Here is a 27,838-nt window from a genome sequence, read left to right on the forward strand (position 1 = left end):
TTAGCTATTCTCCAGTCTAACGGGACCACCCCCGAGTTTACAGATTCATTAAATATTATCGCTAACGGGCCTGCTATTTCCCGCGCCAATTCCTTCAATATTCTCGGATGAAGATCGTCCGGTCCTCCCGACTTAGCCCCATTAAGGCGTTCAAGTTTTGTTTCTACCTCGGATACGGTAATCCCCCATCCCGAACGCCCCTCTGTAATGGTTCTAGTATCCCTAATCCCTTCATTGGCCTCATTAAACACCGACGCAAAATATTCATTGAGATATTGCGCCATGCCTAGATTGTCTTTAATCTCCTCTCCGGCAATAGTCTTCAGCGGTCCCACTTCTTCTTTCTTTGCTTTCTTCCTGTTTATGTGGCTGTAAAACCTCTTACTATTGCTTTTAATTCCCCTCGCTAGGTCCAATTCTACACGGCCTTTGGCCTTTCTCACTCTATCTCTACATTCTCTGACTTCACTTTGGTACATTTCCTTACTGATCCCTCCCCTCTTCCACTCTTTGTACGCTTTCTGTTTTTTCCTAATCGCCCCTTTGAGTCGGTCGCTCATCCAGCTCGGTCTAAATCTCTTGCTTGGTAATCTTTTTCCCTTTTTGGGAATACAGGCCTCCGACAGCTCATGCATCTTTAACTTAAAGTAATCCCAGGCTTCTTCTGCCTTTAAATCCATTAATATGTTTGCCCAATCCACTTCCCTTACCAGTCCCCTTAATTTGTTAAAATTGGCCTTTTTAAAATTATAAACCCTAGTCTTTGACTTAATTCTGTTACTCCTTCCCTGTATTTTAAACCGAATTAGCTCATGATCACTGGAGCCCAAATTGTCCCCTACTACCACTTCCTCAACGAGGTCCTCACTACTTACCAGAATCAAATCTAAAATGGCCTCCCCCCTCGTCGGTTCAGCTACCACTTGATGGAGGAATTGATCATCAAGCACATCTAGGAACATCTGAGCCCTATTATTGCTACTAGCGTTTGTTCCCCAATCTATTTCTGGGAAATTAAAGTCCCCCATAATTACACAGTTTCTATTACTAATTACTTCTCTAAGCACATTAAATAGTTCCTTATCCATATCCTGGGTCGATCCTGGCGGTCTATAGCACACTCCAAGCACTATCCCCGGAGAGGCTCTAGAAGTCCTATTACCCATTGTAAGTATTGCCCAGACGGACTCTGAGTTGTCTAATCCATCCACTATTATTTCTTTACAGTTTATTTCACTATTGACATACAATGCCACCCCCCCACCTTTACCTCTGTTCCGGTCTTTCCTAAACAGCGCATACCCCACCATACCTGTGTTCCAGTCGTGACTGTCATTCCACCACGTTTCCGTTATTCCTACGATATCTGGTTTCAGCTCTTGGACCAGGAGCTCCAATTCCTCCATTTTATTACCTAGGCTTCTGGCATTGGTGTATAGACACCCTAATGTATGTCGTTTAGCCCGTCTCCCATTAGCAGCACTATATGTTGCGGGCCTCCTAGTGTCCGTCCCTCCTGTCCTTCCTATGTCCAATCTCATCTCCACAGCTATCTCTCCTCTCATTTTACTCACCTTCTCCATACTGGAATCTGGCGTGGAGATTAACTGTGCATCTCCCAACCGTCTCCCCAAACTTGCTAGTTTAAAGCTCTTTTGATAAGATGAGCCAGCCTCCCTCCCAAAAGTCTATTTCCTTCCCTACTCAGGTGAAGCCCATCCCGCGAGAACAGGTGTCTGTCCCCGAAAGCCTCCCAGTGGCCATACATCCCAAAGCCCTCCTTATAGCACCACTCCCTTAGCCAACTATTTATTCTCACAATCCTATCAGCCCTTTGCTGCCCTTCCCTCGGAACGGGCAGAATCCCACTAAAGATAATCTGAGCCTCTATCTCCTTGAGCGTCTTCCCCAGCCTGGCATAATCTCCCTTGATCCTCTCTAACGAGAACCTAGCCGTATCATTCGTTCCTACATGAAGGATTATCAGGGGGTTCTTACCTGCTCCTTGTAGGATCCTTTTCAATCGCAGGTCCACATCGCGTATCTTTGCGCCCGGTAGACAGCACACCCTTCTGTTCTCCGGGTCTGCCCTGGTCACAGGCCTATCCAATCTCCTCAGTAAAGAGTCTCCAATTACATACACCTGCCGTCGCCTGGCAACAGTGCGATCTAGTAATCTAGTCTCCGATCCCTCTAGTCCTGACCTGTGCCTATTCCTATCTTCCCTTATGCCTTCCTGAATCCTCACGGGGCCCAGAATTGGTGCTGTCTCCATCAAATCCTCCCCCCTCTCTCTTGGACTAGCAGCTCTTCTCTTCTTCCTCACCCTTCCACCTTCAGTCGCCACCTGCTGCCCCTCCACCTCGGTATCCAAACACTCGAACCTATTCCTGAGTTCTATTCCCCCCTCACTGGCCCTTCTTTTCCTTGGCCTGCTTCTCACAGTCACATGCTTCCACCTCCCATGTTCTCCCCCTTCCATTCCCCTCTCACCATCCTCTCCCTCTGCCTCTACCTCCACCATAGGGCATTCTCCTTCAGCCCCCCCTTGCCTGTCCTCCATCAGCTTCTCAAACCCCCACCTAAACTCCACCAGGGTATCTACCTGCATCTGCAGCCCCTTAATCTTTTCCTCCAGTAACACTATCAGGCGACACTTCATACACACATACCTGTGTTCCGGCTCCCCTGCTAGGACCATATACATACCACAGCTTCCACATGCAGCCATCTGCATTCTGTCTGCTGCTGCTGCTTGGCTCATGGCTGCTGCAATCTCTGCCCACTGCACCTGTGGACTCAGAGCACACACCGCGCCCTCCTGCCACCCCCCTTACCAACTCCCTCTCAAACTCCCCTGTTAGCCGCCCTGTTTGCTGCCTCCGGTGCCGCTGCTCGCAGCTGTGCCGCTGCCTGGCTGGGAGGCCGCTTTTATGGGCCCCCTAATCAGCCAAGCCCCGCCCCCTACTCAGGGCTCGGCGTCCTTCCCAGCCCCCAGCCCCTGCAGGCCCCTACAAACACACAGGAACACACAAGAACAACAAGGACAGACGCAAATACAGGTACCTTCTCCTCCAATGAGAACTCCCTCTCAAACTCCCCTGTTTGCTGCCTCCGGTGCCGCTGCTCGCAGCTGTGCCGCTGCCTGGCTGGGAGGCCGCTTTTATGGGCCCCCTAATCAGCCAAGCCCCGCCCCCTACTCAGGGCTCGGCGTCCTTCCCAGCCCCCAGCCCCTGCAGGCCCTTCATAAGTAGTCCCATGAATTTCAGTAAAACTATTCACGGAGTAGCAGTGTCAAAATCTGGACATTAATTAACAAGAGAGATGTCACAATCCAGAATCTGGCTTAAAGCTGCTTATAGCATGGCTGCTCTATCCCTCCAGCCCAGAGAGATAACAGACAGGTTTAACTCAGGAACCAACCCATGCAACAAACCTCGATGCCAACTCTGCCCACATATCTACACCAGCAACACCATCACTGGACCTAACCAGATCAGCTACACCATCACCGGCTCATTCACCTGCACGTCCACCAATGTTATATATGCCATCATATGCCAGCAATGCCCCTCTGCTATGTACATTGGCCAAACTGGACAGTCACTACGCAAGAGGATAAATGGACACAAGTCAGATATCAGGAATGGCAATATACAAAAACCTGTAGGAGAACACTTCAACCTCCCTGGCCACACAATAGCAGATGTAAAGGTTGCCATCTTACAGCAAAAAAACTTCAGGACCAGACTCCAAAGAGAAACTGCTGAGCTCCAGTTCATTTGTAAATTTGACACCATCAGATCAGGATTAAACAAAGACTGTGAATGGCTATCCAACTACAGAAACAGTTTCTCCTCCCTTGGTGTTCACACCTCAACTGCTAGCAGAGCACCTCACCCTCCCTGATTGAACTAACCTCGTTATCTCCACACTGATATATACCTGCCTCTGGAGATTTCCATTACTTGCATCTGAAGAAGTGAGGTTCTTACCCACGAAAGCTTATGCTCCCAGTACTTCTGTTAGTCTCAAAGGTGCCACAGGACCCTCTGTTGCTTTTTACAGATTCAGACTAACACGGCTACCCCTCTGATACAAAACTCTGACACACACACACACACCCCCCAGTGGTTAGATCACTCACCTGGGATGTGGGAGATCTAGGTTTGATTCCCTGCTCTGGAGCAAGGACTTGCACACAGATCTCCTGTATCCCAGGTAATTGGCCTGATCGCAGGCTGTAGGGTATTTTGGGGTGGGCTTTTCTCAATCTCTGCTGTTTGAGTGGTTCCACTTTGTATAAATAATTAAGTATTGCTTGGAGCAGGGACTGCAATTCTGGTGTCCCCCTTCTGAAGGGAGTGCCATAACCACCAGCAAGTCATTCTCTGTCTCTGGCCCAAATAATATTTAATTATTTATAATTACAAAGTGGAACAGCTTGAAGAGGGGCGATTGAGAAAAAACACACTCCAGAATAGTCAATATTTTTGTGATTAGGGCACTCACCTGGATGTAGAAGACCTGTGTTCAAGCTCTTGCTCCAGACAGGGATTCAAACCAGTCTCTCCCATGTCCTGAGTGAATGCCCCATCCACTGGACTATTAGATATAAGGGAGCAGTATATCAGCACCACTTTTTGCTCCTCCTCTTGAGTTTTGTGAATCTAATCCTTCATTTCCAAGTTTCCTTTGCTTCCATTTAAAAATAAATAAAAATTGTAAAAATGCGTGAAATTGGAACAAAACCTTTCAATCAACCCAAAATGGTTTTTTCTGACTTTTCAATTTACCAAAAATTCCAAAACGTTTTGGTTGCAGGTTGACCCAGAAGGAAAAGTTTTTTCCATTTTTCAGAACTACAAGCAAACTGAAAAATCAGTTATTGAAACAGCTCTAGTCCTTAGTGTCTAAAAGCAAAGGCTGGGATTTCCAAAGGAGTATAAAAGAGTTAGGCACCCAACTCCCAGTGCCTAATGGCCATAAATTCTCTTGAAAATCCCAGCATAAAAGCATAAAAAGATACCAAAATAAAACCAGTGTATGGCTTAAATAAAATAGGTGATGGTGCTGTGATATAAAGTTTTGTGACAAAGTTCCTCCTCTATCTTGGTGGGTCCTGTGCTTATTGGCGGATTTTCTTGCCTTAGAGATTCACCATGTGGATTGGGGAACAGCCCAGAGACCTTCCCCTCTGGAAGAACCCACAGTCCAGGTCAATTGGGAGGTTTGGGGGGAACCTGGGCCCGCCCTCTACTCCGGGTTCCAGCCCAGGGCTCTGTGGACTGCAGCAGTCTATAGTGCCTCCTGTAACAGTTGCATGACAGCTACAACTCCCTGGGCTACTTCCCCATGGCCTCCTCCAAACACCTTCCTTATTCTCATCACAGGACCTGCCTCCTGGTTTCTGATAACGCTTGTGCTCCTCAGTCCTCCAGCAGCACACACTCTCAGCTCCTTGCGCCTCTTGCTCCCAGCTCCTCACACTCACACCACAAACTGAAGTGAGCTCCTTTTAAAACCCAGGTGCCCTGATTAGCCTGCCTTAATTGATTCTAGCAGCTGGTTCTAGCAGGTTCCTGACTACTCTAGTGCAGCCCCTGCTCTGGTCACTCAGGGAACAGAAAACTACTCATCCGGTGACCAGTATATTTGCCCTCTACCAGACTCCTGTACCCCACTGGTCTGGATCTGTCACAGTTTGTAGTGCTTCTTCTTTGGGAAGACCTACCATATTCATAATTCATGGTTCAATCACTCATAATTAACACCATCATCCCAATGTGGTAACTTGATGGTTTTTCAAATTATTTTTATTTCTGGGATCTACCACACGTTTTTTAGGGCAAATTGCCATGAACTACATTATTTATTGCCATAAAATATAGCATCGGGAGCTTTGCACCACATTTGTTAAACTGCTGCAGTCAGTCAGTATGATAGATATTCAGGCGAATTTCTTTGACATATTCTGACCACCTGCTAATAGTTTTGTCTGAAAGACATGCATGTATCTTCCAAATAGAAGAACAATATAAGGTTTATTGAAGGAAGCCAATTAGCTTCTGTTTTCTCTGTACAACCATTTACTGTATTCCTTCCTATATCAAAGATTATTGGAAAAGAAAACTAGTGTTTAAATTACATCTTACAAATGAGTGCTGTTTTCCTTAAATCTTTCTAGTGGAGGTACAGTTTATATTTGTGTAGGTGTATAATATATATACAGAGAGAAAGAGAAATGCATGATGGTGTGCTATAAACTTTTTCTTGGCACTCGTTTGCAATGTCACCATTACTCACAACTGGCAGAACCATGAGTGACTTATGCAGGCATCCCAAATAAATGCCAATAAAACCTTTATGCCCCCCCAAACCCATTGTGCATTTCATATATACCATCTGTGTTTCAAAAACTATTTTAGGAATGTTTTGAAAGATTGGATTGAGTATATTTTTGTGTCCCTACAAAGGCAGGCCCCTTAGTGACTGTTAATCCAACTGCACTGGACTCAGGTTTTATAAAAATGTATAAAATAATTTATCTCTCTTCTATAGGAAAAAAAGAATACAGAGTTAAAGTCCATCATCTTAGAACCTTGTAGGAGAGGAAGCAAGAGTAGGGTTCTATTATGAAGCTAGAAATCTCTCATTTCTCATGCAGTCTAGCCCCTGAGACATATTCATGTGTAGAAAAGTTGTTATAGTCGAAACCTGAGTTTTGTCCATCCTCACGTGGGTGTAATTTTGTGGGATATCTCCATTTGTAGGACAACAAAGAAATGTTTCTTTTGCAGATTGATTTTGATAACAATGACTCAGGGGTTCAGAATGTTGTAAATCCCCGGGGAAATAAATTAAGACTAATAGTTGCCACAGAACAATGAGGTGGTCATACATATATGATAAATTCATTTATAACATCGTTCCACAATATATCACATGGATATTACCTGTGCATATGTGGTGTATATGGTATGGTATAAACACACATGCATACACAGTCAAATCATACTCATTGAATAGTTTATTTGATTAATTTTGTGGTGCTGTTTAAATAATGTTTTCAGTACATCTATTTTTCATTAGTCGTACAGTTTATGGAATGGTATGAATAATTAGTGAATACTCTCAACTTTAAAAACCATAAGAATAGCCAGACTGGGTCAAACCAAAGGTCCATCCTGTTACCTCAGTTTGCCTAGAAACCAACCCAGGGTTACACTTGTATTGTTTTTATTAAATGCCGCTGTTGGATCAAACAGAAAAGGGATGAGGCTTATTCATGCACGCACACATTCATCGCATTCATCCCCTCATGCACGCACACACTCACAGAGGCGGAGAGTTACCGGAGACAGCAGAGGAAGCCGAGAAGCTGAAGCATAGTAGATCTGGTGTGTCCGCCTGTGGTCATGGATCCAGGCCGGCAAGCAGGTCAAGAAGCAGCAGCCTTCTGTGCATGCCTTCTTCCTTTTTGGAACTGGGCGGCTTCTGTCACATGCACTGAGTTTCCCTTCTGTGTCCAACACCGAGAAGCATTCCCAGGCCTTGTTCCTTTCATGCATACCAGGTTCTTCTTTTCTTTACAGCACCCCATGATTGCCTTCTCAGGGCAGATTACATCAGACACTCCTGTCTCCGGGCTCTATTCTCTTTGCAGTCCCTCTCCGCCCAGTCCCACATACACTCCCTTGTTCACACTCCCTTATCTCCCACACGCACTCCCTTGTTCACACTCTCTTATTGCGTGATGGAATATTGCAATGCTTGGAGGTTTATACAAGTGGTAAGTGAAAAGGTTACAAAGCTTGCAAGAGTTACAAAGCTTTAAAAGGTTATGCTAACAATAATTAAAGTTACAAAGTTTGCAAAGATTACAGAACTTAATGATCATACTAGCAATGACTGAAAAGTTACAAATCTTACAATCGCATTCTGCTGGATTGAGCGGAGGCTTTACATAACATTTCCCGCCCCTTGGTCACCCAAATTGTGGTGACCATCCAAAGAGGGACAGCATGCCTCCGTTCATCCACGCCAGTACTTTGATTGCCGGAACAATTTTGGATTTTCATTACACGTAGCATGTCCACAATAACAGAAATACATATCAAAAAGTTGACCGGAGGATGTAACAGTGAGTGTCAAACAGCCATTATCATGAACTACATTTAGATTAAAATCAGAGTATTCAGTGGAGAGGTAAACAATCGGTAAAAAGGTAGTTATAAGCTTGATGTATCACAGGCTTCTGGATGGAGGTGGCCACCACAGGGATAGGTGTGTGATTGACAATTTGGCAGGATGCGGAGGGGTAGGGAGAGGGAGGGGTCTGGTTAGAGTTAAAAAGGGCTGTAAGTATAGTTTGTTGCTGTTCCGTGCCTAATGCGGTATTTTCCCTTTTCCTAAACACCATATACCATAATGCTAGCAATGAGACAAGCGCTACAAGACAAACATAAAACATGAAACACAAAACCACAGAACATAAGACAATGTAGAGGTTTGTCGTGATGATGCACCATGATATGTTTCAATTGTCCTTCAGCTGGTACCAGCTCTTTCAGGTGCTCTGAAAAACAGAAGCTGCAAAAAAAACCTTAAACCTTGTAAACCGTAGGCTATCATAGAGAGGAACATGGGGAGTCGGGGTGGTTCCTCCTACATGCTTGATGGACCCACTTCCCATTATCAGGATATCGTCCATGGGGCTTTGGCTGCAGTGACGGGAGCAGGAGCCCCAGCTCCGGGCTGACCAACCACTCTGGTGGCCTGTCGCGCCGCTTCCTTAAGGTGTGATATGTCTAAGGGCTCTCCCTGCCTCTACACTCCCATAGCCATCTGGACATCTTTGAGCAACATTGCTGCAATAAGCCTTAATTTGGCCGTTGGAACCACAATCTCAGACAGGGTCCTGGGGATCGCCCCCCCCGCCCCCCCCGGGCACGGGCCGGATACCGTCCAGTTAACAATCCCGCTAATACCATTCTCTCCACAAAGACATCAGGGGCCTCTCCTGGAGTGGGGGAGCCTGCTGCATACTGGTGGCTGACCTCCTGCAGTGCCTCTCCTTGAGCCAAATTGCAAACTAGCACGAACGAGGACTGCCACCATCCAGCTGCCTGCGTCCGCAGTGCAATTCCCATATCGCACCCCGGTATTGTGGATGCCATCCTCAACAGCTTCCTAACTTCCTCTGGGTTTAACCCCTGATCCTCTATCGCCATCAGAAACTGATATGCTCATTCCGAGAATGTGATTGCTTTGGCTGGACCTAACCCCTGAGCCAGAGAAGTTATCTCCGCAGGGGTCAAGGCTATTTCCTGTATATTTACCCAAGTTACGGGTCCAGGGCTCCCTCCCTGGGCCAGGGGGCCATGCTGGAAAGTTAACCATTGCACAGCTGCCACCAGGGCTGGCCGAGCTCCCGGCCCATCTGGCGGCCATCCCAGGTCAGGATCGTACCATATGTCCCCGTCCCAGTCTCCGGGGTCATATCAGAGCGATGCCTTTGTCCATGATCCCGGTAGGCCTGCTGCTCTCCCACCCAGACAGGTCCCATGCTCTAATACCAATCCCTGCAAACACTCCACCTGGACCTCCAACTCCTTCGATTGTTTCCTCTCTTCCTTGACCTGTTCAGCTCTCTCCAACGCCTTGTCGGCGGAGATTGCTAGCTGCTGACAACTTGCCCCTGCCGCTTGTGCTTGTGGGATGAATGGGCTGGTTGAACAGATGGAAGATCAGAAGAGCTCCCCTCACAATCGCATTCTGCTGGATTGAGCGGAGGCTTTACATAACACATCTAGTCCCGTATCCTGTCTTCCGACAGTGACCATGCCAGGTGCCCCAGAGGGAATCAACAGAACAGGTAATCATCAAGTGATTCATTAAACAAAATGTTAGCAAAAGTATTTTTCATTATTTGTCAAGCTCGGTCCATATGATAAACTGGAAAGACATGACGATTGCATTTATCAGGAACTGTTGACCACCACACCTGTCCTCTGCCCATTAATCCAGCACCCCTGAAACAATTTATCAGATATCAGACTTTTGAACAGCTCCCCCAAAATGTAAACATTTTCTGACAAAATGTTTCATGTTGATTAGGCCTCAACTGGAGTATTGTGTCAAACAAACAAACCCTATTTTACCCATGGTGAATTTGGAACCATATATCCAAATACCCAGGTTGCAAAGTAAGAGAATAAGTACAGTTTATAGATTTTTGTGACACCTACACCATTTTTGTGACACCATGCACAGAATAGGTATGGCACAGACATCACTAGTACAGACTTTCCAGTATTTCATTTCCAGGGTGAATTAATCCTGCTCTTGATGGAGCAAATCTACCGTGTAGAGGGTAATTCAGGTGTCATGACTCTTCAACTCTTGGCTTCTCTGTTACGAATGCTGACAAGGATGCTAATTAGTGCAGTGTTATGTGGACTTTCATCATGTCATTCAGCAAAGCACTTAAACGCTATGTTAAATCATCGTTATTCATTAAGAGATAACCAACTCATTTGAAAGGTACTTTGGCCCAGTGCATAGGGCATTGGAGACTGAGTCCAGAGAACTGGGCTCTGTTTCTGGTTCTGCCCTGACTGGCTCTGTGATCCTCCCATCTCAGTTTCTCCATTTGTAATATGGAAGAAGAGAAAGAAAGGCAGTATAGAAAAACTAAATGTTGTTGTCACTATTTTTATTTATATTATCATTTAACTTTGAGACAGAATGAACGTAGGCCATTCAGTACAATTCTATCCATATGTCAGGACAATATATCTGTCCTATTTTCCGGTTTGCCTAGTGCTTACATGTACCTGATTGACTAATTAATATGGGTTTCATGTTGAGTGGATTCTAATCTGAGCAGGTGCGGTGCGAAACTGACGAAATCTAGATTCCAATTGCAGCCTGTTCCGTGTGTAAAGGTCATGCAATAATTTTTTTTAAAACTCCAAAAATAATCTAAAATAACTTTTCTTTACATCATAATATAATGATTTGAAAGTCTAATATCATGTGAGCCAGAGCTAAGAGCAAAAGACTTATAGCACTGGGAAAGAGAGATTCCCAGTTCTGAAATGGGATAAAGCACCTGTTTCTATCCATTATTGTTTGTGATGTCATACCTTAAACCTGTCACCGAATTACTAACACCACAAACCAGTGTAAATTTTGGGTGGGGGAGGAGAGGCATTGGGGAGTCGTTATATAGTTTTGGAGAAAGAAGGAAACATTTATGGCACAAGTTATTAATTTATTTTTATAGTGGCAGCTCTGTCATGTAGCAAGTGGAACTATGTGACATTGTAGACAAAATGTTGTACACATTAAATGTTTTCACCTCCAGTTTGTAAGCAAAATAGACATCTTGAGTCATTATTAGTCCAAAGAAATCCAAACTGACACAGTAAACCTTGTATATGTCTTAAGTTTGTAAGAGGTATTGAAAAGCATTAGAATGCAGTAAGGCCAGAAAAGTCTATCCTGTCCTCTTTGCAGACAGCTAATTTTTAAAAGTGAAAGTGCAGATATTTCTCACAGGCAAGTTATAGTGGGAGAAGAAAGTAAGAAACGTGTATAGATAGGGAAAAGTGAGTGAAATTTAGTGTCAGCATGTCTGATATTCACTGCAAAATCTTCTTCAGCAAGATATATGTTTTTTCTTGTTTTTTATTCATAAACATCTTTGATGCTAAAGAAAAACAACTAGGAAAACAGTATGTCCTTGTTTGTCTGAAAGGGTCATTACTGATTTTGTAGCTTCATGGGTATCCAAAGAAATGAGGTGAGACCACATAATGAAATATATCCAACATATGTTAATGCAGCCAGAGCCCACCCACAGCAGTGCCTGCCTCTCCTGGAGCTAGCAACTGGTGGCCCACTCCCCAAAAGAACACTTCCCATTCCCCTCTTTGAAATCACACACCCCTGCAACCCAGCTAGTCGGGGAGGGGATGCTTGTTACAGTGTCATAACTATGGGCAAGTGGAATTGTGGTTGTGTATGGATGTTCCACTATACATTTGTGCTTTGTCTGAGTTTTATTTTTGTACTTGTAAATCTTAATTACTGTGATGGTTCTGAGAGCCAGGGATAGGAGTTTCATATAAAAATAAATATCCTAAAAAATAAATAATACTGATTGCTTAATACTTCCTGTTAAAGGGGATGGCTGCTTTGTGAAATGACCTGTGAGCAGGTTCCTATTTTAAATGTAAAAATAAAGCAACGTTTTCATTCCATGCTCACCCTGCTTGGAACAAAATCTAAACAAAAGTGACCTCTTCTGCCAGCACCTTTGTTTCTCAAAACTGCTTACTAGCCAACCCCATTTAAGAAGAAGTATCTGCAGTTGTTTTTAACATAATATTATTAGATAAGCTTATAAATATTTTTAAATTCATATTTGTTTTGTTTCAGGTAATGCAGTCCAGATTTAGTAGCCTCATTTCTTAAACATGATTCCCAGGACATTTTTGAAAAAAATATTTTCTTTTTGTGGTTGTTTGTGTGTTTGTGTTTGTTTTTAGAGAGATGAATGTGCAGCCTAGTAATTTGTAAAGTAGAGAAATTTCCCAAGAAATATTTGTTATGCACAGAATGTCTCCAACTTCCTCCAAAGGACCATTTCAAAAACAGCCATTATAAGGCCACCTAAAGAGCAATCTTGATCATAGTGAATGCATTTTTTTTTCAGTCCAGCCCTCTGATGGCACGAGGGTCCACTGAGAGTGGACTTAGAAGCTCATCCCTGCTTTAGTGTGGGGCCCAAGCGAAATAGGGTGGTTCTGGGGCCATGTCAGGGGCCATGTCAGGCAGCTTCTCCAGGCAGCATCTGCTGGTGGACTCCTGCAGTATATCAATAAGATTTTAAAGTTCCATGCGCTGGCAGAATCCTTGAAGAAATACGTTGCAGTGCCACCTGTTCCCCTTAGAGTAAATTCACTTTCCAGCACAGTCGCATCTAAGGATATAGGGAAGCACAAATTGGACTACCTGGAGCAGCACAGATTAAAGTTTGCCATAGGTAGCTGCATTCCTTAGTTTTTCAAAAAGTCTGTGAACTTCCTATCAAAAGGTATTCAATGGATGCTTTGGAAAAATATGTCCCAGAACTTAGCTGTAAGCTGATATAAATGTTTCCATATTTCTGTTCTTTAAATTGCAGTGAAAACAATTTTTATTTGTATTATTTATTTTGTATTACCGTAGAAGTCCCAGTCATGGACTATGACTGTGTGCTTTATAAATCCAGAACAAAAAGACAGTCCCTGGCACACAGAGTTTACAATCAAGTACAAGACAAGAGACAACAGGCTGATACAGATAGACCAACAGGAGAGTTCAAGAAAACAGTGAGGGTATATTGATCAGCACATCAGCAACCAAACCATTGTCAAGTTTTCTGTAGGCATCATGGCAAAGAGGTCTAAGGAGGGTTTTAATGGAAGATAATGAGGTAGTTTTGCAGATGTTTATGGGGAACTTCTCCCAGGCGCAGGGGTGAAAATGAGCCAGTACAGGCTGTTATGGTGTACTGGTGAGACCCGGGTACCAGCCCGTATGCAGCGCTTTAACGTCCCTGCCCCTTTTGCCTCCCCTGTTGGCGGCCCTGCCGGTAGGGTCCCTACCAGCAGGGCCGCTGACGGGAAAGGGGCAGCGACGTTAAAGCGCTGCCGCGGCAGCACTTTGAGGGTCCTTAAAGGACTGCTGACGGAGGAGGCAAAAGGGACAGGGACGTCCTTTGCCACGGCAGCGCTTTAAGAATGGTCCTTTGCCGCGGCAGCGCTTTAACGTCGCTGACCCCTCACCCCGCTGCCGGGCGCAGGCAAAAGGAGCGGCAGCGGCAGCCGGAGCCCAGGCCCTTTAAACCGCCACTGGAGCTCCGGGCAGCATGGGCCAGGGAGCGTGGATGGACTGGCTGGGGTATGCTGACCCCCAGCTCCGCCCCTTCTGCCCAAGACTCCGCCCCTTTGGGGGGTGACAGAGCCGGACCCCATACCGGTAAGTTTAAAGAGTTACTTTCACCCCTGCCCAGCTGTGAGAGGCAGCATGAGAGAAAGCACAGAGTTGCTTGTTTGAAAATTTAATAAGTTGGCAGCTGACATCATGGGCTGATCAGATGTATGTGGGGGGGGCTTTCAATACTGAATGAGAGATCACAGTTGGGTGTGGACACATTGTGGAGGGCCTTGAAAGTGAAGACAGGTAGTTTCTTTGATATAATAGAGAAGAGGGAGCTAGTGAAACAATTAAAATAACCAAACATTCTGCTTTAGCATTTACAAGCAAAGCAGGTTGCCACCTTGTGCTAGTGAATGAGAAACTGCATGTGAAATTAACTAAACGCTAACTATAAACCCAAGTGAAACTGTTGTTAAACATTCATAGTCAAAGGTGGGAGAGATACAAAAAGTAAACAAATATCCTAAAGAGTGAAAAGTGGTTTTCTTTAAATGCATTAATATAAAGAGTAAAGTTTTCAAAAATGCCTGTTGAAATACCCATTGAAAATCAATAGGACTTAAGATCTTCCGTGAGCGTGACACTTTTAAAAATTTCATCTAAAGTGGTGGTAGTAAAAAGGTTAAATACTGATGTTGTTGTTTGAAACGCTAATATTGAACCTCTGTCCCTTTTAATGATCTCCATAAAATAATATACAGGCAAATATAGGAACAAATTGTATATAGATTTGTTATCATTGAATTAATTTACAATGGTAAATCAAGTAATAGAATTAATTATTTTCTAACATTTTATTTATACTGAATAAAATCCCTTTTCCTTGTTTGGTTAGCTACACTGGTTTATAATCATTTGTCTTTGTCTGTCACTTCTCCCATTTTTAAGTAAATAATGTAATTGGTTTATAAAACATGAAAATAATACTTTGCCCTTCTGAACAGCCTTCTATCCAAGTATCTCAAAGTACATTGCAAACACTAATACGTTTAGGCTCACAACACCTGTGAGGTAGGGAAATATTATTCTTAGGGCTGTCGATTCATCGCAGTTAACTCATACAATTAACTCAAAAAAATTAATCGTGATTAATCGCACTGTTAAACAATAGAATACCAATTGAAATTTATTAAATATTTTTGCATGTTCTTCTACATTTTCAAATATATTGATTTCTATTACAACACAGAATACAAAGTGTACAGTGCTGACTTTCTATTATTATTTTTATTACATATATTTGCACTGTAAAAATGATCAACAAAAGAAATAGTATTTTTCAATTAATCTCATCCTGTAGTGCAATCTCTTTATCACGAAAGTGTAACTTACAAATATAGATTTTTTTGTTACATAACTACACTCAAAAACAAAACAATGTAAAACTTTAGAGCCTACAAGTCCACTCAGTCTTACTTCTTGTTCAGCCAATCTATAAGACAAACCAGTTTGTTTATATTTGTGGGAGACACTACCGCCTGTTTCTTATTTACAATCAGGGCCGTCCAGAGGATTCAGGGGGCCTGGGGCAAAGCAATTTCGGGGGCCCCTTCCATAAAAAAGTTGCAATACTATAGAATATTATATTCTCGTGGGGGCCCCTGTGGGGCCCGGGGACTGGGGCAAATTGCCCCACTTGCCCCCCTCCCGGGAGGCCCTGTTTACATTGTCACCTGAAAGTGAAAACAACCTTTCGCATGGCACTTTTGTAGCCGGCGTTGCAAGATATTTACGTGGCAGATATACGAAACATTCCTATACCCCTTCATAATTCGGCCACCATTCCAGAGGACATGCTTCCATCCTGATGATGCTTGTTAAAAAAATAATGCGTTAATTAAATTTGTGACTGAACTCCTTGGGGGAGAATTGTATGTCTCCTGTTCTGTTTTACTCGCATTCTGCCATATATTTCATGTTATAGCAGTCTCAGATGATGACCCAGCACATGTTTGTTTTAAGAACACTTTCACAGCAGATTTGATAAAACGCAAAGAAGGTAGCAATGTGAGGTTTCTAAAAACAGCTACATCACTCAACTCAAGGTTTAAGAATCTGAATTGCCTTCCAAAATCTGAGAGGGATGAGGTGTGGAGTATGATTTCAGAAGTCTTAAAAGAGCAACACTGCGATGCGGAAATGACAGAACCCAAACCATGAAAAAAGAGAACCTTCTGCTGGTGACATCTGACTCAGATGATGAAAATGAACATGCTCCGGTCTGTTCTGCATTGGATCATTATTGAGCAGAACCTGCCATCACATGGACGCATGTCCCCTGGAATGGTGGTTGAAGCATGAAGGGACATATGAATCTTTAGCGCATCTGGCATGTAAATATCTTGTGACGCCGGCTAAAACAGTGCCATGTGAATTCCTGTTCTCACTTTCAGGTGACATTGTAAACAATAAGCAGGCAGCATTATCTCCTGATCAAACTTGTTTGTCAGAGCGATTGGCTGAACAAGAAGTAGGACTGAGTGGACTTGTAGGCTCTAAAGTTTTACATTGTTTTATTTTTGAACGCAGTTTTTTTTTTCATTTGTAAGTTCAATGATAAAGTGATTGCATTACAGTACTTATATTAGGTGAATTGAAAAATAGGATTTCTTTTTTTTTTTACAGTGCAAATATTTGTAATAAAAAATAAATATAAAGTGAGCACTGTCCACTTTGTATTCTGTGTTGTAATTGAAATCAGATATTTGAAAATGTAGGAAACATCAACAATTTTTTAAATAAATGGTATTCTCTTATTGTTTAACAGCACGATTGTGCGCAGGATTAATCGCGTTTAATTTTTTTAATTGCTTGACAGCCTTAATTATTCTTGTTTTATAGATGAGGAAAACAATTCATAGTGAGGTTAAAAGACTTACCCACAATCCCACTGAAAGATACTAATAATTTTAGCCTACTTCTGGCCACATTTAGGCCTTTATACTGCAAAGAGCTCCACACAGGTGGGCCCATGTGCAGAGGAAGGACCTTAGAATACATTTCAAGCTGTATTTCCTTCTTCAGGCTTTTCCACTGTGTGCATAGCCATTAATTTCCCATACACACTTAAAAGGAGAATGCTATGGACAGTCTGTGAGGTCAATTTTATAGTGTTTTTTCCCCTTAAACTGGTGTTTGTGCTGGAAAGTATGAGAGGTCCTTTACAATTTAAAATATTCCAACCCATGTTTCTGTGTAAGATTAATGGCAAATGAAATTCAAATCTGAACTTCTCATACATCGTACAAAGCTCTAAATTAACAGTATCAGTTTAGTAAAAGGACTTGGGCATCAGTACAGACAACTCGGTGAAGACCTCTGCACAATGTGCAACTGCAGTCAAAAAAACAAACAAAATATTAGAAGGTATAAACAATGGGATTGAGAGTAAAACAGAAAACGCGATAATGCTATTATACAAATCAATGGCTTTCTCTAATCTGGAATGCTGTGTGCAGTACTGGTCACCACATTTCAAAAAAGGATCTTGCAGCAATAGAGAAAGCTTGGAAATAGACAATGAGAATGATTAGGGGCATGGACAACTCTCGCATTCGTAGATTCATTGATTCTAAGGCCAGAACAGATCATTGTGATCATTTAGTCTGACTTCCTGTATAGCACATGCCATAGAACTTCCACAAAATAATACCTACAGCATATCTTTTAGAAAAACACCCAATCTTGATTTAAAAATTGTCAGTGATGGCAAATCCACCATGACTCTCGATAAATTGTTCCAATGGTTAATTATTCTCATTGTTAAAAATATATGCCTTGTTTCCAGTCTGAATTTGTCTGGCTTCAACTTCCAGCCGTTGGACTGTGTTATACACCTTTCTCCACTAGGTTGAAGAGCCTATTATTAAATTTTTGTTTCCCATGTATGTACTTTTATAGACTGTAGTCAAGTTACCCATGAACCTTCTCTTTGGTAAACTAAATAGATTAAGTTCCTTGAGTCTGTCATTGTAAGGCATGTTTTTTAATCCTTTGATTATTCTTGTGGCTCTTCTCTGAACCCTCTGTAATTTGTCAACATCCTTCTTGAATTGTGGACACCAGAACTGGACACAATATTCTGGCAGTGGTTGCACTAGTGCCAAATACAGAGCTAAAATAACCTTTATGCTCCTACACAAGATTCCCCTGTCTATGCATCCCAGAATTCCATTAGCACATTTGGCCATAACATCATATTGGGAGCTCATGTTCAGCTGTTTATCCACCACAGCCCCCAGATTTTTTTTCAGAAACACTGCTTCCCAGGATAGAGTGTTCCATCCTGTCAGTATGGTTTACTTTCTTTGTTCACAGATATATACATTTACATTTAGCTGTAATAAAATGCATATTGTTTGCTTGCATCCAGTTTACCAAGCAATCTAGATCGCTCTGCATCAGTGATCTGTCCTTTTCATTATTTACCACTCCCCCAATTTTTGTGTCATTTGCAAACTTTATCAGTGATGATTTTATATTTTCTTCCAGGTTATTGATAAAATGTTAAATAGGGCCAAGAACTGACCCATGTGGGACCCGATGCGAAACAGATCCACTCAGTTAAAGTTAAAGATTGAGACCTATAGCCAGAGAGAGACTGAAAAGATTGGGACAATTACCTTAGAAAGGAGATGAATAAGAGGGGATTCAATAAAATAATACAAAATGATGAATTTTATGGAGAAGATAGACCAGGAGTAGAGCTAGCAGGAGAAATACTGACAAACTGTTTTTTTCCATGGGAATTTGCAGATTCATCAAAATCAAAACGTTTTGTGGAGATGGTTCGATTTCACCAAATTTACAACAAAAATCTGCCTGATTTCCTGCCAGCTTGCGTATCCAGCTTCTTGGCAGCCTGCCTGGCAAGCTGATGGTGAGCCTGGAGGTCCTGAGAGTCCCAGCTGCCAAACTCCCAGGCTCAGGCTCCTTGGCAGTTCAGGCTCTGAGAGCCCAGGATCCTTTCCCTTTCACAAAGAATTTTGAAATATTTGGGTTTTGTCCCAAAATGAAACCAGTTTTAGAAATAGTTAAATCCTCCACAGAATAGAATTACCTTTTCCTCCCCACCTCTAATCAGGAGTTCCTACTTTTTACCTGTCTCCTAACACAAGAATTGAGGGGGCATTCTGTGAAATCAAAAGTCTGAAAATTCAAAAGTGAAAAAAGCACAACAGAGTATTAGATGGCACATGGTATCATTGCCAAGAACTTAGCGAGATTCAAAGAGGGGTTGGATTTATAGATAACAATAATGTTATCTATAATTAGTTAATTCTAAAATAAGAGTTTTGGAAAGGTTATAAAACCTCATGAATCAGCGTTTAAACCCCTTTCTAACTATTAGGGATCAGATGAGTTTTTCATTGGGAACAGGATAACCACATTTGTCTACTTCCGGGTTCACCTTCCTCTGACGTATCTGGTACTGACCCCCATCAGACGGGATCCTGGACTATTTCCACACAGGGTCTGATCTACTGTGGCAATTCCTATGTACCCATGTTTATACCCATTATGTTGAATCCTATATCAGATTTTTTCTGTAGGAGGCAGCTTCTGGCAGAGATGCAATCCATTCATTTTCAGTTGACAGAGCCTCTGATTCTCAGGGTCTCAAAATTACCATCTTGGCTGTCAATACATAATAGTTATTCATATGCTTTTTATCTTTGATGCCACAGAGTAATATATCACATCATGCAGTAGATAACATGTCTGACTTCTCTCTTTCCCCTCTTTGTGTATTTCATCTTCTCCTGTCCGCTTTCCCCCTCCTCCCTGCCCCCACTGGTTCCTCAGTAGTCATCCTGCCCTCTCCTTTTTACTCACATCTCCATCCCTCTGACTTCCAAGGTCTTTTATTAAAACAAATAACTACAAATCGAAGTGTTGATTTTTGAGGGCATCATAGGAAATGGAGGTGGCAGTGAACTATTATAGTACTTCATCTAGCCTAGTTCCCTGCCAATGCATAATTGGTCCCTATTGTACATTTTATAGTGTTTTCTTCATTCTATTTTTAAACATTCTAAATTATAGTGTTTCCACCAGTTCCCTGAAGAGATTATTGCATATTCTAATAAATCTCACCATCAGGAAGTTCTTTAATATTCAGCCTAAATTTTCTCTCTTCTAAATTTCATTCCATTATTTTTGTGATAATTTATACCCTCTGTGACATGCTGAATGATTTATTCCTTCCTTGGTGTTTAATCCTACAAATATTTGTACACTGTTTTCCTCCCTAGATTGTACCTCAGTCAAGCAAGTCATATTTTACTCCTTTTACCTTTCCTCATAAATTAATCTGTCCAGCCTCCTGGTAATTTTTCTTGCACACTCCAGTTACTCAGTATTAGCATCTGAATAACCCAGTTATTTCACCACCCAATCTTAACTTTGCAGACTTTCAATCATTGTTTTCTTCTCATTACTTAAGAACTTCATTCATGATCCAGGTTTGGCATCATTTGGATCTTTTAGGCTATCGGGAGAATTAAAAATCCCCGATGAACATGAATCTAATATGTAATCAAAGAGCTTTCCCATATGTTAACACTTTTCATCTATTTTGTTGGATATCTTCATATTTAAAGAGCTAGGCATTTTATAGTATAAATACTTCTTTAGATGGATCATAGAAAAGTGCATACAAGTATTAAGCAATAGAAAAGGTGGACAAAATTTGCAGATTTTTTTTCTAGCAATAATACCTACCTATCAGTTTATATAGATCAGTGACATTAATTGCGTTATATTCTGTAATCTTTACAAGGCTTTCATTATGTGATAACTGACATTTGTATGATGTTAGTAACAATATGATGGACAGTTAGTACAAAAAATAAGACTTTGTGGTTTGGCAAAAATGACAATGTTTAGAACAACAAGAGTATTTGGAAGTAACAGTAGTTTCTACAGAAACCAAATTGTTGTGAGTTCTTCTGAAGCTGTACATTTAGAATAAGGAAATGAGAATATAAGAATGTAGCATAATTTATAAACTGTGACATACGAACCTAGATAGTAATAAAAAAATCGGTTGTTATTTATTATTTGCACATTTGCATATTATTTATACTATGCTAGGCAGTGTTTAGATACAGAGAAAGACACACTCTTGCCCTGAAGAGCTAATAATATATGAAGGAATACACCATACCATACCGTTCAGCAAAATTAAAGAGAAAGTATAATAAGCATAGAAAATGAAGAAATATAAATGGACAAAGTACATGTATACTGTATGCAGTGATCAGGAATGAAGAGCTCTTAAAATAACTGTTGAGAAGTGACTTTATAAATGGATAGTGGGAAGAATGTAAAGGAAAAAAGTATTTTGTCTGTAATGTAAATACCACACAGTATATACACTGCTCTAAAGTCATTGCTTGCCTGAAAATTGATCAAATAAAAGCAGAAGAATGTGCTAACTTTTGATCTTTTCCATAGAGATCTAAAGTCACGATCAATTGGTTTCCGTCTGTTCTTTGAAATCACATAAGGTTCATATGTGCCAAGTTTTATATGAATCACATGATAAGGTCAAGTAATACAAATTCCAAGGCTGACTTTCTATACCCAGGTCACATATGACTGTGATACTATATTACCATATGTTGACTATAATGGTGGGTATGTAAATGCTGATATTGAAAGGAATCCCATCAGTAAAACCCAAGATAAATAAAACTATAGTAACACTTTTCAAATTAACTAAAAATGAGAGGAACTCGACGACAAAAAATAATAATTATAAAATAGAAAAGGGCAAAGGCCAGCAGGGCATTCTGTGATCATAAAATCAAAGAGAGAAACAGTCTTGGAACTAAAGAAAAACTGTGAATATTTAGACATTTTTAAAAAAATCATGAAATGCCAAAATTCAGCAGTTACTTTTTAATAGAGTTATTTAAAAAAATGCTGGGGATTGCCAAAGATTAAAAATAATCTGGTGATGTTTTTGTCATCTATGGGAGCCAGAAAGTGAAGAAATACATAGCACTGAGCAAAAGTTAATTTGACCTTTTATTCATATTTGTGAATATTAAGGATTGACAAAAGGAATACCATTAAAGGATACCTGCAGCAGTAGCTACTGAAGCAAACTTCAAAAGCCTAGTGCTAAAAAGTGACCGCAATGTCAGTGAAACTCTAAATAACTACATAGCATGCTTGAGCATGTAATGTTCTGATTTTTTAGACTTCTGTACAATTTGTGCTTTCTGTTGTTTGTGTTTACTATGATGCAAAGAAAATCTAGATGTAGTAACTAGTAAAGGTTTCATTTCACTAATAGCAACTTTTAGCTAATAAACCCATTTTAGGAAGAATAAGTAAAATGTTCCTTGCAGTTAAGCTAAACTGAACAGATACTAAGAACAACCATGTCAATGTCTTTTTATATTTACTAATATAGTATTTGGCTTTTCTTGCACACATTACAAATTAAGTATAAAGCAACAGAGGGTCCCGTGGCACCTTTAAGACTAACAGAAGTATTGGGAGCATAAGCTTTCGTGGGTAAGAACCTCACTTCTTCAGATGCAAACATCTGAAGAAGTGAGGTTCTTACCCACGAAAGCTTATGCTCCCAATACTTCTGTTAGTCTTAAAGGTGCCACAGGACCCTCTGTTGCTTTTTACAGATTCAGACTAACAGGGCTACCCCTCTGAAAATTAAGTATAATTATTGTAATGTACTCTGTCATATATACATATGCACACACTAATGTACATGCAGATATACTGGCTCTCTATATATAATGACAAACCCTGCATATAAAATAGTATATAAATGCTATAGTAATGTGTATATGCTTAACCTTGTTTTGTTTTGCTTCCCCTATTCTATTTTATCACACTACTAGCATATCATTAATAAATATTATGATTATCTTATAACCTGCAGATCCTGGAAAGACACTCCCAGAAGCTCTTGATTACTGCAAGGTTTGGCTACAGACAGTAGCAGGAGAGATAGATGCTAAAAGTGGCATTCCACCACCTCTCATCACACTGCAAATTAAAGACTTTCTCAATGGGCCAGGTAAGTGGTGCACTTTTGATCAAAATGAATTTTCTAATGTAATCTGTGTGTGCGTATAGAGCCATCATTTCTTTATAAATGAACATGCCAGAAAAATGTTTCCTCCCTTCTCCATAAACGTGGATTTTTTTTTAATTTAATTTTGTGTATTCATTTTTGCCAAAAACTACACTGGAGAGAGGCCCAGGTTGAACAGAATTAAAGTGGCAGATTTAAGGCCGGGTAAACTTCTTATCTTTCAGGACTAGGCACTGGAGCCTTAACCCCTAGAAATTTCAATTTGTAGATTTCTAGTAGAACAGAAAATACCTGCTTCTAGGCTTTGGAAAGCTATGAGACTGTAAAATGTATGGCACGTGTAGAAAGGCTATTTAAAGTCATTTTTAGAGGTTTATACTATTCCCTCTGAACTCTGTTCAGTTGGATTCATGGTAATCTGGACACCTGGTATTACAGGTGTAGAGATACAAAACAAAAATACTCTCAATAAAATTTTCATCTTCTAAAATAGTTTTACAAAATAAAATAGCTATTATAAAACTATTTCTATAACTAATATAGCATATTTAGAATATCTGGTAGCATGGTATAAAAGGTTTTTATCAACACTTGTTTGAGACAACATGCATAATTTGTGGCTTCGCCCCTCATGAACAATCCCAAACTCATGTCAATAAAAGCTTTATACAAGACAACATCACATATTCTTTATATATAAATTACACATGAAGAAAAACCCTATGTAACAGAGTGCCTTTCCCCATCAACCCTGATTACAGGATGAGCCCACACTGAGAGGAATCAATGATTCCAGTGCAAAAGGAGCAGGAAGTTGCAGTTAAAGGGGGAACCCAGGAATCTACATTTATGTCAGAGTCAGTAAGGGAAAAGCTCAAGAAGCAGAAGAGTGAGGAAAGCTCTTCATGCAAGGAGGCCTTGGAGAGACCCTGTCCAAGTAGGGGAAATACTGCAAAGGCTCAGTTGGAAAGGCCTGTGAAGAAGACAAACTACAGGCAGGAGGTGATGGGAAGCAGAAAGATAGTCCTTTCGGGGAGGTGGGGCTGTGCCTAGCTGCAGCTGGGTTGAAGTTTCAGCTGTGTGCATTTGTGTTCTATTTTTGGAAGATTTGCGTTACTTTGGATTACTGGGAGAGAGAGACACTGAACTGGGGCTGGGGGCCTAGAGGGCCAGCATGCACCTGGGGACTCAATAAATTGGACCCCAGGAAAGAATTGTTTAGAGCTTTGTGTGGATACAAAATTTATATCTGCAACATTTAAAATTCTGTGCCAAAAAAAATAAAAATTATGCGCACAATATTTTAAAATTCTGCAGATTTTGTTAGTAAATAAATGTGGCTCCAGCATGGCAGTGGGGAGCACAGGCCACTGGCTGCATTGAGGTAGGAGATCACCCTGAAGCCCCCACCTTCTCTGGTACAGGGACTCAGCAGTGAGGCTGCACCTGACCTTGACACAGAGCAAGGGCTGGGCCTGCCCTGAAACACCCTGGGGCTCTGCCCCTCTGCACCAGGTGCACCAGGTGTGGGTGGGAAAGCTCAGGCCAGCAGGATCCAAGTGTGGAGGGGTTTAGTGTGGGGGGTCCAGGTGTGGGGCAATCTGGGAGCAGGCGACTCAGTGGGAGATCTGGATGCACAGTAGCTCATATGGGGGGCTGGGGGTTTCAGGGTGTAGGGGCAATGGGACTCTGCAGGGGATCCAGGTGAAGGTGGTTAGGTCTCAGCCGGGGGGAGGGGAGCGGGTCTGTATTTGCAGAGATGGGGCTCGCTGGGGAAGGGGTCTGAGTGTGGAGGGCTCAGTGGGGAGTCCGGGTGCTGGGGCAGTGGGGCTTGATGGGGTGGGGGTCCAGGTGCAGCTGGTTGGGGATCAGTGGGGTGGGGGTTGGGTGTGGGGGGGCTCATCGGAGGGGACCAGGTGTAGGATGGTAGGGCTTGTCAGGGTGAGGGTTCAATGGGCCTGTTTAACAGGGGAGCCCCAGCTGCTGCCGAGGGGATGCCGCATGCCAAGCTCCTGCTTCCTCCCGCAATTCCCCTACACCTTTTCTTCTCCATCCCCCCTCCCCGCACTCCCACATTCCTGTCCCCCTGCCCTATTCCACCCCCATCCTTACCCAGCCCCACTGCAGGCACTCTCTGTTGAACAGAAAACAGGAAGGCTCCCAGAACACAGAAGGGGAGCACGACTGGCAGTAGGACCCAGGAGGCGGAGTTCAGCTGCATAGTCATAGAATCATAGAATATCAGGGTTGGAAGGGACCTCAGGAGATCATCTAGTCCAGGGGTCTCAAACATGCAGCCCGCGGGGCTCTTGCGTGTGGCCCACCAAGCTCCACGCCCCTCTGCCTACCCGCAGGATTGCCCCCTGTGGCGCTGCGAGGCCCGCGCGCTCTCTGAAGCAGTTGGCAGCATGCCCCTTCGGGCTGGGAGGCAGAAGGCTCCTGCATTGCCTCCTTCCAGGCACCGCCCCCCGCAGCTCCCATTGGCCAGGAACAGGGAACCGCGGCCAATGGGAGCTTCGTGGGAAGTACCTAGAGGAGCGACAAGAGCAGCGCACGCACGGAACCCTGAGCCTCCCCCTTCCTCAGGGGCTCCAGGGACACGGTTCCATCTGCTTCCTGGAATGGAGCGGCGCAGGGCCGGGGGCCAGGGAAGGCAGCCAGAGAGCCTGCCCTGGCCCCAGTGCGCGCCGCTGCCACCCAGGAGCCGCTCTAGGTAAGTGGCGCCAGGCAGGAGCTCGCACCCTGAACCCCAACCCCCTGCCCTGAGCCCCCTGCTGCACCCTGAACCCCAACCCCCTGCCCTGAGCCCCCTGGCACATCCCCCACCCCTCCTGCACCCCAGCACCCTGCCGCATCCCACACCCCTCCTGCACTCTTTGCCCTGAGCCACCTGCTGCACCCTGCACACCACTTGCACCTCAACTCCCTGCCCTGAGCTCCTGCCACACCCTGCACCATTTCTGCACCCCCTGGGGGCAGCATTGGGGTGGGGACTTCGGGGAAGGGGTTGGAATGGGGCAGGACCTAATGGAAGGGGTGGAATGGGGGCAGGGCTGGGGGCAGCAAGGGGGGGTGTCAGTGATGCGGTCTTTGGTTCAATGCACTAGTCCTCATGTGGCCCTCATGGTCATTTGAGTTTGAGACCCCTGATCTAGTCCAACCCCCTGCTCAAAGCAGGACAAATCCCCAGACAGGTTTTTTTTTTTTTTTTAACCCCAGTTCCCTAAATAGCCCTCTCAAGGATTGAGCTCACAACCCTGGGTTTAGCAGGCCAGTGCTCAAACCACTGAGCTATAGTCAGCAGAGCCAAGATGCAGCCTCCTTCAGCTGGGCAGCTCTGCGCTTGCAGAAATGAGGGGGGCAGTGGCAGGTAACCCCATGTGCCCCCCATGCCTCACCTCTATTGGGGGGGCAATCTCCCTCCAAAAACTGCGCCCCCCGCGGCTTCCCTGCCATTTTCAGCAGAGAAGCACAAGAATTCTGTGGGGCGGGGGGGGGGAATGTTTTCTGCGGGCGCACAGTCACACAGAATCCCCCCAGGAGTAATGTTAAAAGAACATTAGTTAGGTTTGCAAAGATTGAATGTGACACCTTAATTTATCCCCCTTATGTATATGAGTTATATTAGCATCTTTAATTACATGATCACATTCTACTTTTTCCACTGGATCCTTGCCTCATTCAGTGCACAGAATGGACATGGCTCAGTTAATGAGCAGCTGTTCAATATTTTATTTTCTCTTCATTGTTCAATGTGTTTCCTCCATGCTATATTTACTGCACATTATTAAAACCTGTTCATCCCCAGAGCAGATCCATCCTGTGCACTGAATGAGACAAGAGTTTTATGGAAGAAATTGTATGTGATCATGTAATTAAAGACAGTATCATACAGTATACGCATGCATGGGCAACCTTAATTTTGGCATGTCTTAATTTTGGTGTACTTGACTTTGCAACCTTAATAATGTTCAATGTGGGTTTTGTATGTGTAATTTCTCACGATTTTAAAAACACAAACTGAAGAAATGGAAATTCCACCATGTGGCATCCTGCTCACACCTATATGGGTCATCAGCAGGGTTGGAACTTTAGGATCCACCACACAGACCTCTGCCACTTGAGCTAACAGAATAACTGATAGCAATAATAGGCTGTCTTCCTCTGTGTGGAGCAGCACTAGAGGGGGGAGAGACATATTTTGCCACAGATGTGTGTGACAGCAGAGGAATGGTGATACTCAGTAATCTTGGGTTCCATTCCAGCCTCTGAAAAGGAGTGTCCTCTAAAGGGCACAAACTCTTCTGCCTGTTTTCCCCAAGTTTGTCCTCTTCTGCCCCATCCCTTCCAACCTATCCCTTTACTAGTCCCATCTCTTGCTCGCCCCAGCTCCTTGTCTCAGTCCTGTTGTCCTTGCCTGCCCAGTTTCAATCTCCACTCCTCAGGCTTCTCATCTTCAGGCCCTCTGTAAAAAGGCTACTTAGCGGCAACTTTAAATAAATATAGAGGAGAAAAACCATTAAAGACATGATTTGAAATAGTTTTTGCACCAAGGGGTTCCTACAGATGGCCACCTGACCAATGGCCAGACTTTTTACCAAATTAGCTAACCATGAAGCCCAGATTAATGCAAATAATACTAAAATGGCCTGAGCTATTCTGCTTACCAGGGCAGGACACCTAATTTAGAGACTTACCTTAGGAATGGAGTTGAGGTTGCTGCTAAGCAAACCCAGGCAATCTCTACTGGTGGGTTTCACTTTCCCGTGATTA

The 27,838-nt window shown here is 42.9% G+C and overlaps 1 protein-coding gene across 14 annotated transcripts in view; it reads left to right on the top strand.

Moving 5' to 3' along the window:
• Positions 1 to 27,838, top strand: part of VPS13B (vacuolar protein sorting 13 homolog B) — a 943,390-nt gene that overhangs the window by 736,101 nt on the left and 179,451 nt on the right. For 13 of the 14 annotated variants that reach the window (XR_010598024.1, XM_065582180.1, XM_065582178.1 and 10 more), the window contains one exon: positions 22,910 to 23,047. Coding sequence is in view for 13 of the 14 variants with exons in the window: in XM_065582180.1 (XP_065438252.1) it covers positions 22,910 to 23,047 (138 nt within the window). In the remaining variant the exon portion in view is untranslated. Of the gene's footprint in view, positions 1 to 9,649; positions 12,145 to 22,909; positions 23,048 to 27,838 lie in introns of those variants that run through there. The other variant, XM_024105289.3, reaches the window with a different exon arrangement.

Source organism: Chrysemys picta, chromosome 2 (genome assembly GCF_011386835.1).
Source record: "Chrysemys picta bellii isolate R12L10 chromosome 2, ASM1138683v2, whole genome shotgun sequence".
Taxonomy (NCBI): domain Eukaryota; kingdom Metazoa; phylum Chordata; order Testudines; family Emydidae; genus Chrysemys; species Chrysemys picta.